The sequence below is a fragment of the Hippoglossus hippoglossus genome, chromosome 17 (assembly GCF_009819705.1).
Source record: "Hippoglossus hippoglossus isolate fHipHip1 chromosome 17, fHipHip1.pri, whole genome shotgun sequence".
NCBI classification, from domain to species: Eukaryota; Metazoa; Chordata; class Actinopteri; order Pleuronectiformes; family Pleuronectidae; genus Hippoglossus; species Hippoglossus hippoglossus.
Window position 1 is genome coordinate 24709132 of NC_047167.1, and position 18888 is coordinate 24728019.

The window sequence follows — 18888 nt, forward strand, 5'->3', positions numbered from 1 at the left end:
TACGACAAGAGAACAGAAGGTGAATCAGAGGACACGTCTCAGGTGAGGAGGCTGTAAGATCTGACTTCAACCACCAGAGGGCCTACTAATGTCACTGTGTGTGTGTGTGTGTGTGTGTGTGTGTGTGTGTGTGTGTGTGTGTGTGTGTGCGTGCGAAAGGTCCATCTGCTCTGTTCACTGTTTTTAACAGAAAATCTTGGTTCAGTCTAAAAATTAATTTCACAGTTTCTGCTCCACGTGAGGTGATGATGACACTGAGTTGAGTCAGCAGTGTGTGTTTGTGTGTCTGTGGGGGTGTGTGTATGTGTGTGTGGTATGAGAATCAGGGACACTCTTCTCCCTCCTCTTCTGTCGTGATGTTCATTCAGGAGGAAACACCGCAAACAGTTTACTCACTGTGCGTGTGTGTGTGTGTGTGTGTGTGTGTGTGTGTGTGTGTGTGTGTGTGTGTGTGTGTGACTCATAGGGAAATACCTCTGTGGACAGAGGGTGGGATTAAACAGACAGAGAGGTATAATTACAGTAACTTAGCAGAGAGAGGGAAAGAGTGACCTCGCACCGGACACCAGGACCATAGAGAACCAGTCTGAGACCAGGACCAGAACCACCTTTACCACAACCCCAAGGACTAGAACCACCAGGACAAGATAGAAACGACAGAAGCTCAGAGAACTAGATTTAGGAACAGATCTGCAACAATCAACTAATCAGGAACTGACTGAGGACCTCAGTGAGAACCAGAACCTGAGACGTATTGACAGTTTAAGGTTTTTAACAGTTTCTTGCAGAACTCTGTTTCTGTTGTTTGTTTTCACTTTTTCAAACATCAGAGACTTGACTGATTCAACTGATATTGGACTCTACTGAGTCACTGAGGATTTGATCTGAGGGATTCTGTGAGTCTCTTTAGCAGAGACGGACATTCAATCTACTGTTTCTACTGACTCTGAGCCAGAGCCTGTCATGTCTTCTCTGTTCTTCTTTGTGGCTGTCATCCTCCTTGTCGATTCCTCTCCGGCGGTCTCTCCGGCTCCTGAGGTCGATTTGGTGTCCTCCAGTGACTGTCCATCCTGCTCTCTGTCTCTAATGAAGAGGAACATCTCTTCATCAGGAGGAGAGAGTGACGTGGTCGAGGCGGTGAAGCGTCACATTCTCAACATGCTGCACCTGAGCACCCGACCCAACCTTACGCAGCCGGTCCCTCGTGCCGCGCTGCTCAACGCCATCAAGAAGCTGCACGTGGGCCATGTGACCAAAGACGGCAGCATTGAGATCCAGGAGGAGGGCTGGGCCCCTGGGGCTCCAACACCACCTGAACCACCATCGGAAATCATCATCTTTGCAGAGCCCGGTGAGTCTGACAGCCAATCATAAACCTTCAGGTCATCTTTCAAATTACACCAGCTCAGCGGAACATGTTTACAGTTAGTTAATTACTATTTCTACTGTCTGTTGACTTCACCTGCTAAAATTTTTTTTTGTTGTACTTCAAGTCATTGACGAAATTGATTGACAGCAGGTGAACCTGTAGATCTGAGTCAGTAGAAACAGAAGAAACAGTGAAAACAGTAGATCTTGGGCCTGAAAATTGTGTTGATTACTTAACAGACCTCTGAAATAGTCAACATGTAATGCATGAAAAAATAAAAGCTGTTCAATAATTCATTCAAACATAAGAGAAACATGTCAACAATATAAAGAATCTATAAAATCTGTGCGAGAAAATAAAATCTGGTTCATGCTTCACAGATAAACAGATAAACCAGGTAGGATGAACACAAATTTTTCTAACTTCACCCGGAACATAGACTGTTGGTAAAAAGCTTTTCACACAATGTACAGCACAAAAACAATACAAAGTGACAATATAATGAAAGAAATGTGAGAGTATTTTGTAGAAATGTTTGAGGAGGGCTCACTAATCACAAGGAATAACTCTGTGATCAAACAGATTGTTTACTGTATTTCATGAATCAAAATTGATCATTAATGGTTTTATCTTTTGTACCTTTTTTCTGGAGTTAAATCTATGACTGTTACATCTGTTACATCTTGTTACCGTTAAGAGTTCAAATGTGTTGGGGGGGGGGGGGGGGGGGGGGGTGAGGATGTTTGTATCTAATTCAATTGATTTTACTGATACTGAGGGTGGCATCTATTTTCACCTCTTCCTCCTCTCCCCTGGTTTCTAATCTGTAAAACAGGTTCTTAGGGTATTATTAGGTTTGTCAGACAGAGCCTGTGCTTCTTTCTTTTCATTCATTCTTTCATCTGTTCAGACCTGAACACATCTGGTGCATTATTTTAATGATTATCATTAACTGAAGTTTAGTGGAACAGCTTTTAATCTTTTCATGTTATTGTGAATGTGAACAAAGTCGTGACCAATCACTGTCCTGTCACTGGTTTGCTTACATAAATGTACATAAAAGCTTTGTGCTATAAATAGTTGTCTGTTCTGAAAAGTTCTTTAATTAAAAGCTTTGCCGACAGTAACGAGGCGGGGGGGGGGGTTCGAATACCGCGTGGTCTGAGGCCGTGAATAATTTCATTCAGATGAATCTGGGCCTCGGTAATTAAACACAGGGGTGGGGGGGTGGGGGGGGGGGATACTAGTGTCCTTGTTCCCTGAAATCAGGCCTCTTCTTTTTTTAGTGTCTCAGCTCATGAGTATAAGAGTATATTTAGAGGCAGCGGCCCAGTTCACTGTACTATTGTTAATGACATTTTCTTTGTTCATTCAAATGAAAGGAAGTTCAGACAGGGGGTCAAAGGTCATTGATGTTGATAAATGTTGTTTACTTCAAGAGAAGATCAGAGTTGGATTGTTTCAAACTTAAACCAAGTTTTGTTCTCTGTACGTCTGTACGTTTTAAATGATCAGACTGAGCTAAGAGGTCAAAGTCAAATCTTAAATAAATAAGTGAATATTTCAACAACTGATTGAGTGAAAAGTTTTCACACTGTAGGGACACGTAGAAACCAACTCAACCCTAAACTAATGTAACCCTAACCATTTAGATCATGTCTTTGATTTTACAGACTAACGTTAATGTTCATGGTCATGAATAAAGAGCTTCATGCTGATGGATAAAGTTAATTCCTGCTAATATGTTACCATGCTAACTGTGTTGTCTGGTGCAGGTGACTCTCAGAACATGATGACCTTTGACATCTCGAAGGAGGGCAGTGGCTCAGCGGTGGTGGAACAGGCCAATGTCTGGATCTTTCTGAAAATGTCAAAGGGAAACCGAGTGAAGCGCAAAGTGTTGCTGCGGCTGCTACAGCATGACCACGACAATGATATGGAGCAGGAGTGTGTTTCAGAGAAGATGGTGGACACCCGTCGTAGCGGCTGGCACACCCTCTCCATCCCTCACATCGTTCAGGACCTGTTGGATGGCGGCAGCAGCTCCCTCAGCCTGAGGGTTTCCTGTCCGCTGTGTGTCGAGGCTGGAGTTTCACCTGTCCTGATGCCTGCCAACAGCGAGCGAGCAGGAGGTCGAGATCAGTCTCATCGACCATTCCTCATGGTGGCTCTCCGAGCTCAGGAGGAGGCGATGCAGCGACGAGTCAAACGAAGTCTGGAGTGTGATGGAAAGATACGTGTGTGCTGTAAAAGACAGTTTTATGTGAACTTTAAAGACATTGGCTGGAATGACTGGATTATTGCTCCATCAGGTTATCATGCCAACTACTGTGAAGGCGACTGTCCGAACCACATGGTGAGCCTTAGCAGCTCATCGCTCTCCTTCCACTCAACGGTCATCAATCATTATCGCATGAGAGGCTTTGGCCCGTTTCAAAATATCAAGTCCTGCTGCGTGCCAATGAGGCTGCGCGCCATGTCGATGCTTTACTACAGCGAAGAGCAAAAAATCATCAAGAAAGATATTCAGAACATGATCGTGGACGAGTGCGGCTGCTCGTAAACGCTGACCATGACGTTAGAAACACTTTGAAGACAAAAACATCACATCAGCACTTTCACATAAAAGATTGTTAAAAAAACTATTTATGTTTAGTGATGACGTTGTTTTTATTATTATGAGAAACTGTTTTCCACATTGGAACAACCCGAAAATATTATGCAACAAATGTGTCCTGTCTTCATACTTGGTTTGTCCGTTGTTTTTTCATTGTTTTATATTGCTTGTTTCTTGGTCTATATTTGTCATAGAAAATGTGAGGGAATTCTTTTTGATGTATTGATGACTGGTTCAACTTGTCTAAAAAATCTCTAATGTTACTTGAAGAAATTTAGTTAAACCAGCTGTTGGAGCCAAACATTACTCTTATATATTATTGTTATTATTATTATAATTATTATTTTTGAAAAGTAAAGATTCCTGGAAATGTTGTATCAGCTTCAAAGTTGAGAAGGTTAAGACGAGAGCCAAAGACAGATGATGCTGAAGATGAAGACGATACATTTTTCTGAAATATAAACGAAAACGTCAGTCAGTGAATGAGTGTGTCGGTTAACAAATGTGAGTAAGTTAACGAGTGTGATTCCATTTTACGAGTGTGAATCAGTTAATGTGTGTTAGTTGTTTAATGAGTGTAAGTCCGTTAACAAGTGTGAGTCAGTTAATGTGTGTTAGTCTGCTAACGAGTGTTAGTCACAAGTCTGAGTTGGTAAACAAGTGTGAGTAAGGTAATGAGTGGGAATCCGTTAAAGTGTGTGAGTCAGTTCATCATTAATCAGCGACTTTGAGAGCTTTGAAAAGCGCTATATAAATACGATGTATTATTATTAAAATAACTGTCCGTTTTTATCGTTTGGTCTCATTTTTCTTCCAGATTTTTAAAAAACTGAAATTATCAAATCATATAACTCTTTTCTTTGTATGACCCTATTGTTCTTCTGTGGTGATGTGGGACTTGTGGTAAATAAACATTTAAAAACATGTTTGAACTTTAATCACGGTAAAATCGAAATGTTTTAACAGTCAATATTTTTTCATCTTATCAAATGGGAAATAACTGAACAATCTGATGATGTAATGATATGAATGATGTCAATGTAAATTAGCATTGGTGAGGAAACCACATGGTTTGATGAACACTCTGGAACTTTTCAATATTTCATCATCAACATCTGAGGATTCACGTGACTGAATCTGAGTAACATGAGAATTACCTACTACAGGTAACATTTAAATAAATACAGCCTATAACCTCCTCTTACCAGTAGGTGGCACTATGATTGTGATTCAAAATGAGCCAGTAGATGTCTTCAGGGCAAGACTCTCATCAGATGTGTGAAGCTTGGTAAAGATCTGAATATGTGGGGTCTAGTTACAATACTACTTTAAATCTTCATGCACAGGGATCTAAATTTGCCACGCTGCCATGGCCATGCTTCTTTGTGAAAACCCGCAAAATTCACAATAAGGCATCAACAAGGTCTTTAGGCTGTTCTGATTTGGTCAATGTCCTTGGAGGAGGACATGAAAGTGTTAAAGCAGTTGTTTCCTTTTGCCAATAGGTGGCATTGTGGTTGAAGGTTAACTCTTTATCCTGTTTGGCATGCTATCAGGACTTTAAACTAATTATTATATGAAATCATTATCAGTGAAAGTTGATGTGAATTCCAGGTGGGTTAGGGTTAGAGTTAGCTGCGTTCAGGAGGTAGAGTGGGTTGTCCATAAGGTGAAGGCCGGTGGTCAATCCCAATCTTCCCCAGAACAGTGTGACAATGTGTAAAGGAGCCGGGCGTCAGGGGCCGATGATCAGGAGCCAGTGGTAGGGGCCAGCTAGGACCAAATGTGAGGATGGTTGACAGAAAATGTCACAAGGTCAAAGGGTTAGGGTTAGGGGGTTAGGTTAGGGTGGGGAAAGGAGGACCACCGTGCATACAACATCCAACTTCATTTACACTCTGCATTCTTTTTAATAAATTTATAACATAAGATATGTACAGAGTGTACGGTTCACTTTGCTGTTTATGTAAAGGTAAAGTATAGTTTACTGTCCAAAAAAGGATCAATTTAAACTTAGTTGTGATCTCACTTTAATCTTGAGCAGTTCATTCATTTTTGAGCACCACTGCATATGGCTGCCTCACACAACAGCTCTGTCTCCCACTTTAACCCGAACCCTCCACGAAGCAAGAGCTGCCTCCTACTCCACATTAATAGAAGAAAATAAAAACAACCCCAGGTTTCTCTTCAGCTCTGGAGCTGACAGAGACTCACACCTCCACCGAACCCAGTATCCCTCCATCCCTGAATAACAATATCTTTATGAACTTCTTTAATGATAAAAACTTAACTATTATAAATAAAATCCACCATCTCCTGCCCTCATTTGGCACTAATACACCATCAAGAACAGAAATCTCAGAACACCTGAGAATCTTACCAATTATTTAGACAGCTTCTCCCTGATCACCCGTGATCATCTGACCATATTAATCTCATGTTCTAAACCAACAACTTGTATCTTAGATCCCATTCCTACAAAAGTACTTAAAGAAATTCTGCCCCTAATTGACAGTTCATTACTGAACACAATACATCTCTCACTATCATCAGGATGTACCACAGTCCTTTAAACTAGCTGTAATCAAACCCCTTCTCAAACAACCACCCTGGACCCGAAGGTTTTTAACTACAGACCAATATCCAACCTCCCCTTCCTGTCTAAACTCCTGAGAAGGTTGTAGCCAATCAGCTGTGAGAGTTTCTCCAGGAAAGTAATGTGAAGACTTTCAGTCGGGATTTCGAGCCAATCACAGCACGGAGACAGTCCTGGTTAAAGTCACTAATGAGCTTCTAGTAGCTTCAGATGTTTGTGTCTGTCCTCGTCCTGTTAGATCTCAGTGCAGCATTCAACACTATTGACCATCACATTTTATTACAGAGACTAGAAGAGTTCATTAGCATTAAAGGAACCGCCCTAAACTGGTTTAAATCATATTTACCAGATCGATAAATGATGAGTCATCTGTGTGCACCAGAGTTAACCACGGTGTTCCACAGGGTTCTGTGCTCGGCCCATTTTATTCTCATTATATATGCTTCCACTAGGAAACATTATCAGGACACACTCAGTAAACTTCCACTGCTATGCAGATGACACCCAGTTATACGTATCAATAAAACCAGAACAGTGTCATCAATTAACTGAAGTTCATGTCTCAAGGACATAAAAACCTTCTCTTATTAAACTCAGATAAAACAGAGGTTCTGATACTTGGCCCTAAACACCTCAGAGACACATTATCTAATGATGAAGCTGTGCTAGAGGACATTGCCCTTATCTTTGATCCTGATTTGTCCTTTGATTCTCATTTAAAACACATTTCTAGGACCGCCTTCTTCCACTTACGTAACATCTCAAACATCATGTCTCAAAAAGACGCAGAAGAACGAGTCCAGGCCTTTGTTCCATCCAGACGTGATTATTGTAATTCCTTATTCTCAGGCTCCAGCAGGAAGTCGTTAAAGACTCTGCAGTTTGTCCTAAATGCTGCAGCACGTGTCCTGAAGAGAACCAGGACCAGAGACCACATGTCTCCTGTGTTAGCTTCACTACACTGGCTTCCTGTTACATTTAGAATTTAAAACCCTCCTCCTCACCTACATTAATAATATGGCAGCATCAAACCTTAAAGAGCTGATTGTACCTTATCACCACTAGAGCCCTGAGCTCCCAGAATTCAGGCTGTCGTCCCTAAAGTCTCTAAAGCAGAGGAGGAGCCAGAGCTTCAGCATCAAGCTCCTCTCCTGTGGAATCATCTCAGCTTCAGTTCTGGAGGCAGACTCCCTCTGTACGTTGAAGATTCAAACCTTCCTTTACGATAAAGTTATAGTTCGAGCTGGTCCAGGTTTGTCTTAGATCTTAGTTCTGCTGCTGAAGGTCTAGAATGTCGGGGGACACATGACACACGGAGCTTCTCATTTTATTTCTTCCTCTTTCTCACATTAAAGGTTCAGTGTGTAGAATGTAGTGACATCTAGTGGTGAAGTTTCAGGTTGCAGCTGATACTCCTCACCTCACCGTCCCCTTTTAAACACTAAGTAGAACCTGTGGTAGCCTTCTGTTGTCATAAAACTCAAAAGATGTTTAGTTTGTCCAGTTTGGACAATGTGACTGTGGCCACATCGTGAATCCTGATGTGGATCACAGACTGTGATCATGGACCATGGATCATGGTGGTGGATCATGATCTATGGTCCATGATCACAACCAGACTTCTTGATACACAACATGTCTCCTCACATCTTCTACCATCACTGAGAGGAAGTCCTCAGTTCCTCTGCTCCTTCATCTCCATCAGACATTATGTATAAACACTTTAAACATGAAGTTACAAACTGGTTCTTCTCATGTAGTGAATCCTGTTGTTGTGTTGATGTGTTCAGTTCCATCAGCATCTGTTGGACTTGTGTCCTGGGAGAGGATCCTCACACGTGACTCTGAGCTTTATTCACTGATCACTATGTTTCTCTGTAGTTTGACTCTTGTTGAGTTAAGAACAGAGGAAGTTGATCCTTGTTAACATCTATGAGACAAACTGGGAATATGAGACTTTACAAATAAAATTTGACTGATTGATTGAATGATTGATTGATTGATTGAACGCAGGACAATCCTCCCTCCACCTCTTCTGATGTCCCCATTCTCACCTCGGTTTTAATCTCAGTTTAATCTCTGTCAGATCATCTTTTAAATTAATTTTAAATAAAAAAATATATAAATCAGACAAAATGAGTGAAGTGACATTGATAAAATAAATGTATTGATAAATGTAAATGTTTGTTTGTGGTTCCCTTCATCTCGTCACTGAAGAAGTTGTATTTTAGTTTGTGTGACGGATGCGCTGGTGTGAAGAGAAACGTGATGAGAGGAGTCTTCATATGAATCAGAGAGAAGGATCTATTTTTTGCGGCGAGACACGTCAGTGCTGAGGGAAGGCCTGATCACCTCGACACCACCTCCACCACAAACTGTGACTCTTCATCACACCCACAGCTTCACTCAGTCCAAGTTCAGTCGTCAGGACGACCAACGACTCATCTGTGTCAGTGACGTGACATCATCAAACAGAAAGATTTAAAAGCTCATTCATATGAAAAAATTTCAATTTTTTCAGAAAAAGTGAAGCCAAATGATTTAAAATAATGATATAATATATCTTAAAATTTATAATCGATATCATTAGTTTCAGATTGTATTCACAGCGACGTCATCAGGAGGAGGAAGAGTTCACGTGTTCATCACTGTGTGTGTGTGTGTGTGTGTGTGTGTGTGTGAACGGTGTGAACTCTCTGTCTTAATAAACAGCGGCCCTCAGCGGACACACTGATACATTACAAGGCAAGTTCTGACTCACAATATAAAACAACGTGTTAGCAGAAGAGGCTGCTGGGCAGCATTGGTGTCATTACCCACCCTAACCCCTAACCCTCATCCCACAGCAGAGCAGATATTCTGTATGAAATATACGAGACACTGTTCAGATGACATTAAACAGAAGTCAGGTTTATGTGGATCCCAGCTCACTGAGAATCGAGGGCAATGAAATGGTAGATTCACCTACTTCAAACCAGGAGAGAGTTATGGAGATAGGCAGTCATTAGGAGCAACATCATGACTGAATGGAAAAAACAACGAGAGAGGAAAAGGATCATCTATATCAAATAAAGCTAAAGGTTGGAGGAATGAAACAATCTTTACAACAGCAGAGAGCAAACAGTCATATCAAGGTTACGATCAGGACTCACAGGATTAAACAGAGTAATGGATTTAATATCATCCATCAGTGTGAATGTGGCTCAGAGGAGGGGCCACCCGCCATTAAACAAAAAGAAGAAGAAGAAGAAGAAGAAGAAGAAGAAGAAGAAGAAGAAGAGGCCGGCCTGCCAATTAGAAGTGCGCAGGGGGAGTGGACGGAGGCGACGACTGGGCTGTGAATGGTCAGGAGATGGCAGAGGGAAGTGACGGATCAGGAGGTGAGATGGGAATTGAAGTCGGTGGCAGGAGAGGTGATGTTTGGTGTAGTGCCGAAGACCAAAGGTCCTAAAGTCGACGAAAACGTAAAAAGAAATTTAACGAAATCGTCAGTGAAAGTGGAAGCAATTAGGATAATAGTATAAAAGAAACAGCAAGACCGCGAGAAGAATATAAAGTGATTATCAAACAGTCTCAAGAGGGAGCGTCGTTTGGTGAGTGGAACCCAGTTCAATTTACTAAATCTCTAAATAAACTGCTGTATGAGATTAAAGGGGCCATGATATTGAGAAATGGTGCATTGACGGTGTCATGTAGAGACAGTACACAACAAGGTAAAGCTATAAGATTGACTAAGATAGAAGGCAAAAAAGTGCAGTGTTCACTGCCGGAAGAAAGACAATTTGTAAGAGGAGTCATATTGGGAATACCAACAGTACATAAAAGGGCTGTAACAGAGGAAGACTAGGATTTACCTTTCAGTAATTTTGAGCCATTTGTAATGCACAAGAAACATGCCCAGGGAAAGATGAAGTATGTTACAGGATGTTAGATAATATGAATGATGGCACACTTGAAGTAATGTTAAGATTATTTAATAAGATATGGGATACAGGTCAAATCCCAATAAGTTGGAAGCAGTCAGTAATAGTTCCAATAATTAAACCTGGAAAAGATCCATCACATCCAATGGTTATTGCTGTGTTCTTAGATATTGAAAAAGCATATGATATGCTATGGAAAGAGGAACTCCTTATCAAAATTCATGAATTAGGCATAAAGGGTAAATTGTTCAACTGGGTGTCAAATTTCCTATTTGGAAGAACAATATAAGTTAGAGTGGGCACAAAATATTCCAACAAATATGCAGTAATAAATGGAACCCCACAAGGTAGTGTCTGTAGTCCAATAGTCTTTAATTTAATGAGTAATGATGTTTTTAAACAGATTGAGCAAAGCATAGGGAAATCACTTTATGCAGATAATGGAGCACTCTGGGTTAGGGGGTGAAATTTGGAGTACTTAAAAAATTAAATACAAACTGCAGTAAATAAAGTAGAGGAATGGTCAAATAAATGGGGTTTTAAAATGTCAATAGAAGAATCACAGGTCATATGTGTTACTAAATGCCACAAACCAGGACAAATTCAATTACATCGACAGCCACTAAAACAGGTTTATATTTTCTGATTTCTTGGAGTTCACTTTGCTGAAAAATTTACCTGGTGGGAACATATAGATAAAGTCAAAAATAACTGCAAGAAGATAAATAATATACTACGATGTATGTCAGGGCGAGATTGGGGAGCTAGCAGAACAGCACTGTTGAATATTTATCGGGCTCTTAGAGCAGCTATAGATTATGGAAGCATAGCCTACATGTCTGCTGCAGAAACCAACCTTAAAAAACTAGATGTGGAACAAGCTCAGGCTCTCCGGATCTGCAGTGAAGCATTTAAAACATCACCAGTTGCAGCAATACAAGTTGAGATGGGTGAGATGCCGTTAAGGATAAGAAGAGTGAAAAATATGTTGGCATATTGGGTAAATCTAAAAGGACATAATAAATCACATCCCACAAAAGGTGTTTGACAGGAATGTTGGGAGCATAACAAAACCAGATGTTTTAGTTTCGGATGGATAGGAAACCCCAAAGCACAAGATGTAGGATTAAAGAAAATTAACATCAGTTCTACTGTTCCAATATCATTGATATCACCATGGGAATTTGTGTTACCATCCATAGACACCAGTCTGCAGCAAAAGCTGAAAGACAAAGACAAGAAGGTACAGAAGTGCGAAGTAGTACAAAACCATATAGATCAATATCGGAATAAACTATAACTTTTCACAGATGCTTCAAAGAAGGCAGAAAAAGGGCGTACAGGTGCTACTTTTTTCATTCTGCAGTTAGACATAGCAATTAGAAAACGAGTGTCAGATCACATGTCAGTTTATACAGCAGAACTACTGGGTTCTCTATTTGCATTGCAGTGGGCGGAGGAAAGAAGCCAGGCCAATGAGATTATCATAGCATCTGACAGTTTATCAGCAATTGCCAGTATAAGAGCAATAAAATCATCATGCAGACAAGATATTACCAATGACATTTTTCATATTATCCTCAAATTATATCAGAGAGGGTGCAATACCTCCTTCATATGGGTTCCAGCTCACATGGGAGTGGAAGGTAATGAAAAGGCAGACATATTAGCAAAACAGTCATTAAAACGAATGACAATCGACAATCAGGTACCACTAAGCAAAGCAGAAATAAAAACAGTCATTAACGAATACACTCACAAAACATGGTAAGAATACTGGGATTTAAACAACACAGGAAGACATTTGTACAAAATTCCAAAACATGTATGCACTGGTTAGAGGAGCAGAAGAGAGAAAGTCATTACCTGTCTGAGAAGTGGTCATACAGGATTAGACGATACACTTCATAAAATAGGCAAGCACCCAAACGGTTTCTGTGAATACTGTAAACAACCGGAAACTGTCACTCATGTACTAATAGAATGTAATAAATATAATGAACAAAGAAAGGAATTAATATCAGAATTAAAAGACGAAATGCAAAATATCACCAAAAAAAAATTGTTAGGAAAGACATAAAAAATATACATAATCTTCTGAACAACTATTTAAGAGAAACAGGATTTAAGGAAAGAATTTAATTTAAGGTTATTTTTGTTTATTTTTATATATTTTTGTTTGTTTGTTTACCGCCAATCTACTGATCCACACTCCAGTCCAGCTGGTTTCCAACCGCCAATAAACACTCAAGAAGAAGAAGAGGCCGCTGGGTGTCGCTGCAGGGACCAGGAGGAGAAGCGTATTTACTTCCGGTTCCGGTTGGTTTTCTTGGCGGTTCCCCGTCTCTTCCGAATCTCCGATTGTTGTTCTGCCTCTCAAATGAACCGTGGCCCGTTCAGACCTCAGCGGAGTCCCGGAGCTCCGCGGCCGGCCGGAAGGTTTCCCTCCCCCGGCTCTAGCTGGGGTTTCCCCGGAGCTCGCTCCCCGTATGGAGGCTCCGGACATCGAGGAGCTTCACCCCGGGGCTGTGGCGCTTACTCTCCGGGTTCCCCGGTATATTCTCCGGGGTCCGGTCGAGGATACTGGGACGGTTCTCCCGTCGGGTTCGGCAGCGGATCCCGGTGCTTCCCAGGACAGATGCGGAGCAGAGGCGACGGTTTCCGGCGGCCTCAGTCCTTCAGTCCCGGTTCAGCGCAGAAGTTCCAGGTGAGTTCAAGAGCTACTGTGGGTTAACTAACCTGGTTAAACGGCTGATCAGCTGGTTATGGGTTAGTGTATGTTATGGTTAACTGTTAACTGTGGAAGAGTATGTGGGCGTGCTTGTCCGCGTGCTTAAAGGGGACGTGCAGGATAATTCACAGAGGAAACGTGCACGTTGATTCTGATACGAGGAGAGTAAATAAAGTTAAACAATTAAATATGAAAAACTGATGTTAATTTAAACATATAAATGACAGAGTTCATTCATAGAGACACATGTTGTATAGAGTCTTCATGTCTCATATGATCAACATGTATGTGTACGTTAATATGTGAAACTATGAAATACTTTAATCTTCACATCAACTCTGAATTTGTTACTCGCTGATCATGAATTTAGAATTGAAACTAAATCACTGATACTTGTACATTGTGTGTGTACGATGTTGTTGTGTAAGACTGTATCACGTTGAAGTTGTGTTTGATTGTGTGTATAACTTGTTAATATAGAAGATACAATAGAAGATATATTTTACCCTAATCCTACGACGTGTTCATATATTATTGTTTATTTTTATGTAGTTTATTATATTATGTACTAATTAGGGCTGTCAAACGATTACAATTTTTAATCACCATTTGTAAATGCCCGAAAAATCCCCATTTTACTCTGTATATTGTTGTGGGAACGGAAAGATAAATGACAGATGGTGGATATATACATTTAACATTTGTTTTTTATTGATGACAAGTCCAAATGATAGAGTAATTAATATTGAAAAATAAAATCAAACTAAAACATACCACACCATAATTAAATGTGGCTGTCTCTTTGCTTTGCCTCTGAGCAAACATAGGATGATGTGATTTAGAACATTTTTATTTATTAAACTCAAAGAACAATTTTTTTAAAGCAAATATAGGATGGATGAATAAAACTCTTTTCTTTTTAAATCAAACAAACCACCAAACCTTTACACAATTAAATGTGAAATCTGAATCTGAGCCCATCTGTAGAAGCAGTGTTGAGCCAGTGCACACTTAAAAAGAACGAGTTCCCAGTTCAGTTCATGCAGATGAACTGGTTCAGGTTCACAGTTCATGTTTTATTGGGAGGATTCAGGTGACAAACGTCCGGTCGTGTGTTTGGTTCTGAGTCGATGGAGTCGGATCGTGTCTGCGTGTCGCTCATTCTAACACTGAGTCCTGACTGAGCGTCTCGTGTTGAACTGAACATGTTGACGAGTCATTTTCATGATGTTTCAATGAGTCTGATAAACTGGAATCAAACCAACACTCAGTGAGTTCCTGTGCTGATCAGGTCCTGATAACTAGTGATGAGTGTGTATTAGTTCCAGTGAAGCCGAGTGGAGGAGGACACAGAAACTCCAGCTCGGTACAAACCAGCTTCTGCTCTGATCCTGAAGCAGCTGAGACCAGAGGAACTCTGTGTTTCACTTCTACAGAGTCACTGAGCGGCTGCTTCAGGTGCACGAGCTGTGATCTCACTGCGTGTGTCTCTGAGTGAGCGAGTGGGGTGGGGGGGTACATGGAGCGGCTCATTCTATTAGTGTGTTAAAAAATGAACCCTTAATTCCACAAGTTAATCATCCCGCGTTAATTTTGACAGCCCTAGTACGAATGTGCTTACCTTAAATGATTAATGATTTGATTTTGTTGTTTGTGTTTTCAGTCTTCAGATGCGTCAGTGGAAAAATATTTCAGTCCATCGATGGTTCAAGATCCATGGAGACATCTGCAGCCACTGACAACAACCGATGCAGCACACAACAGACACACAACATGACACAATTAACTTGACAACACACATAACAGTCACAACATGATGATGACGACACACAACATGAAGAGGAACAACAGATGTCCTGACAGGAAAGAAATAAACATCAGTTAACAGACTGTCATCAGGTGGTGTTGTTACTTTGTGTTGGTTGTGCATAAGTTTTGTTTGTGTTATTTTTGTTCAGGTTTTGTTTTTGTTTCTCTATTTCAGGATTGATTTTAATTTAGGATCATTACTTTGACAGTTTTCTAAATGAACAGATGTTTTTTTAAGAAAACATTTAAACAAAAAGTTTGATTATTTTTCACATGTTTTAATCAGTTTGTAAAAAGGTTGTAAAATTAAAAACTTTTAAACTGGAGTTTGTTCCTCTGTTTTATTTTGAAACATGAGTAATGTGTGACGGAGCCCACTTGCAAGTCTCTACGACATTCCGTTGTTGAGTGCAATTAAATTTTTCTATTGTATTTGTATAGCACTGAGATCGTAAAAGTTATAGAGAAAAGAACAGTTCTCTCAACGAGCAGCTCTGACGACTGGAGACTGGTGGCATTTTCTGTGAATCAAGCACAAAGTCAAACACTTATCTCTGTAAATTTAATCCAGCATCTGCAGATGGACTCACAGTACACAGCACCTGGATGACATGTACAAATGAGAAAGAACAGAGATGAGTTGTGTTCTCCTGATGTCTTATCAGGGCGGGAGCTATCCTGCCTTCATGTCTCTGTTGAAGACCCCTGGTGTGAGATTCCAACCATTTGCAAAGAGACACCATAAAGTAAATGTCTCGGAGCAATAGATTGTAAACCTAAAGTTGCCCTTTTAGATAAACAATCTGGTCAATCTTCCACATACACGTCTGCTCATGCAACATCACATCCACAAATGACAAAATTTCCATTACAAGATAAAAAACTGACTGGAAAAAAGAATCAAACTCAATGTGGGTGACATCTGACTTGACCGTTCATGAGCAGAGAGAAATGGAGGGGGGAGAGAGACGAGGAACAGTTGTGTAACCATCATGTTTAAGCTCTGACGGACGAGTTATAATGAAAATAAGAGTGACCACTGTGATGGAAATCTGGAAATACAAGAGGCTGGAAACACAAAAGTTATCTACATGTATTTTAAAAGGGGATTTCTGCAGAAAGGATCAACACAGAGAGTCACAAGGATCTCAGAGTGAAGATGGAGAACAGTCAAATGCAAGGATCTTATATAGGAGGACTAAGGCTCTCAGAACCAGTGCAGACTGGTTATGTAGGCGCAGTTTGAGACAGGAATTAATGCACAGGAAACTGATTTGCATACATTTCCATTGGGTTCTTTGGACAGTCAAGTAATGAAAAGGTCAAACAGGTTTCAGGTCATAAACATTTCAGGTCATGGAGTCTTAGACAGGTATGCAAAAAGTTACTCTTCAACTATAAAAAAGGTTTCAACCAGACTTAGTTAATTTTTCCAATACACCACCATGGGATCTAGAGCCTTCAGTCGCCCCCCCCCCCCCCGCCCCACCTCTGGAACTCCCTCCTACTGGACATTGGCAACAATAACTCCATTTTTAAATCACATGTAAAAAGTCATCTCTTTAAAGGGCCCATACTTTACACCTTTCTGGGACTTAATGTGAGGTATTGGTTCCCTAAGATGATACATCAGTGGTTTAAAGTCGACAAACTGCTGCAGTGTGTATTTCCATGTCCTCTCTCCTGCCTCTCTTGAGCCCCTCCTCTGATTGGCTGACTGCACTTTGAGGGTTAGGGTTAGAAAAAATATCTCGATGACTCCCCCTGCTTCGTCCGACGACTGGGCAGTTTGAACTAGGGAGCCAAAGGCAATGCACTGGCCCACGCATGTCATCGACTACTCTCCATTCTTACATATCCCCTTTGCCGGATTGGCTTTTAACTGTGGTTTGGGTTTTTTGATTTAAGAACGGGTTTATCCTTTATACTTCTTAATAGCATTTGTTTCATTCTGGTTTAGTTTTAATTGATTTGTTCGATTTTCATTTTGTTTGTGGTGAGTTACTGGTTTGAGATGCTTTGTTTATTAGTCTTGTTTTTGTATATTTAGTTTATTTATTGTTTTTTTAAAAAAGTTAGTTTGGTTTTTGGTATCCTTTGGTAATATTGTATTGTTTTTTCAAAGTATCTAAGGATTTTTGGCATGCCTTGGTTTTCTATTTTGGTCTGTCCTATATTGAAGTCTAATGGTAGTTTTGTTTTTTATTGTTGTTTTGATTTGTTTTTTTGTAAAGTTGTTTGGACTATTTATTGAAGTCTAATTTTATTCTATATCTATTTTAGGTGACACATCATCAGTAGTGGACCTCGGGATCATCGAGTGTTTCGGCCATCATCACTAGACACCCTCTCCCAAGGAAGGCCCCGCCAGGGTTGATCAAGCCCCAGGGTGTGTCACAGTAATGTATATAATGTAATTCTAAGATTCTTTTTAAGAACAGATTCAAGGTTTTTCCTTTTTTGTTAAGATCTCCTATTTCAGGTTTTAGAGCTTGAAGTGAACGTTTAATTCTTTTAAAAGGGTTAGGGGTTAGGGTTAGGGTTAGGGGTTAGGGTTAGGGTTAGGGTTAGAAAAAATATCTCGATGACTCCCCCTGCTTCGTCCGACGACTGGGCAGTTTGAACTAGGGAGTCAAAGGCAATGCACTGGCCCACGCACGTCATCGAGTACTCTCCATTCTCACCTATCCCCTTTGCCTGAAATGGCTTTTGATATGAGTTGGTTTTTAATATGAACGTTATTTTGTTTTGGGATATTGTTCCTTTAAAAAAACTGGTTTAAGTTTTGTTGATATTTTAAATCTTTCATTGTAAGTGCTTTCTGTTTTTGTTTTCTGTATTGATATTTCATGATTTATTGATTCTCATTCCATTGTTTGAATTATTGGTTGTTTGATTTTGACGGAGTTGGTTGGACTATTATTTCTATAGATACTATTTTAATTTCCTAATTTTACATTATGGAACACATCATCAGTAGTGGACCTCAGGATCATCGGGTGTTTCGGCCATCATCACTAGACACCCTCTCCCGAGGAAGGCCCCGCCAGGGTTGATCAAGCCCCAGGGTGTGTCCAACTAAGTTTTATTATAATCTAATTCTAAGATAATTTAGAAAAGGATTCACGGTTTTGTTAAGGATCAACTGGTTAGTATTAGAATTAATATTAAGGATAAAATGGTTTGGGTTTGGATTAGAGTTAAGATTAATATAAAGGATTAAAAGGTTAGGTTTAGGCATGGGGTTAACTGGTTAGGTTTAGGCATAGAATTAACTGGTTAGGTTTAGGCGTAGAATTAACTGGTTAGGTTTAGAGTTAAGGTATTGATTAAGGTTAGGATAATGGTTAAGATTAGAATTAAGGTCATGTTGAGGCCTCTGGCTCTGGCTCTGGCTCTGAGTTTCAGCCCCTAGTGGAGACTCTGGGGATGACATCCTTTAAATTCTGGTTCTCTTCAGTAGGTGGAGTTGGATAAATAACTGAGTCATACTCACTCTGCTCAGTGCCCAGTCGGGGTTGGAACATCGGTTTCATCCTTCTGTTGGTTTTGGAGAAAGGCCACACGCCGTGAAGCTCAAACCTCAAAGCTCAAAAAGTCCTCCACTGGGAATGATGGGGCTCCCTAAAAAGTTCCTGTGCCCCATACACCGCACGACTCCAGGAAACTTCTGAGCAATGCTCTGTGTCACTTACACCGCAAGACATGCTTTAGTATTGTTACAACAGACTCATCTTGGATTTCTCCATGGATTGATCTAAAGAGCTGATTCTCTGTGGGGCAGGTGTAGTCTGTGTGTACACTCCTTACTCATGGTTTTTGCTGAGTTTGGAATTTTATATT

The 18888-nt window shown here is 40.4% G+C and overlaps 2 protein-coding genes across 3 annotated transcripts; both read left to right on the forward strand.

Moving 5' to 3' along the window:
- The first annotated feature begins 418 nt into the window (after positions 1 to 418).
- On the forward strand, positions 419 to 4900 carry inhbab (inhibin subunit beta Ab). Of its 2 annotated transcripts, XM_034613808.1 has the most exons (3): positions 419 to 903; positions 937 to 1351; positions 3145 to 4900. In XM_034613808.1, exons 2-3 carry the CDS (start codon positions 964 to 966, stop codon positions 3930 to 3932), a joined length of 1176 nt encoding a protein of 391 aa, XP_034469699.1. In that variant the 5' UTR covers positions 419 to 903; positions 937 to 963; the 3' UTR covers positions 3933 to 4900. The 2 variants fall into 2 exon arrangements, with proteins under 2 accessions (XP_034469699.1, XP_034469698.1); XM_034613807.1 differs by having other exon boundaries at positions 419 to 1351.
- Positions 4901 to 12791: 7891 nt separating this feature from the next.
- mplkip (M-phase specific PLK1 interacting protein) lies at positions 12792 to 15015 on the forward strand. The gene is made up of 2 exons (XM_034614505.1): positions 12792 to 13212; positions 14900 to 15015. Exons 1-2 carry the CDS (start codon positions 12886 to 12888, stop codon positions 15011 to 15013), a joined length of 441 nt encoding a protein of 146 aa, XP_034470396.1. The 5' UTR covers positions 12792 to 12885; the 3' UTR covers positions 15014 to 15015.
- The last annotated feature ends 3873 nt before the right edge of the window (positions 15016 to 18888 follow it).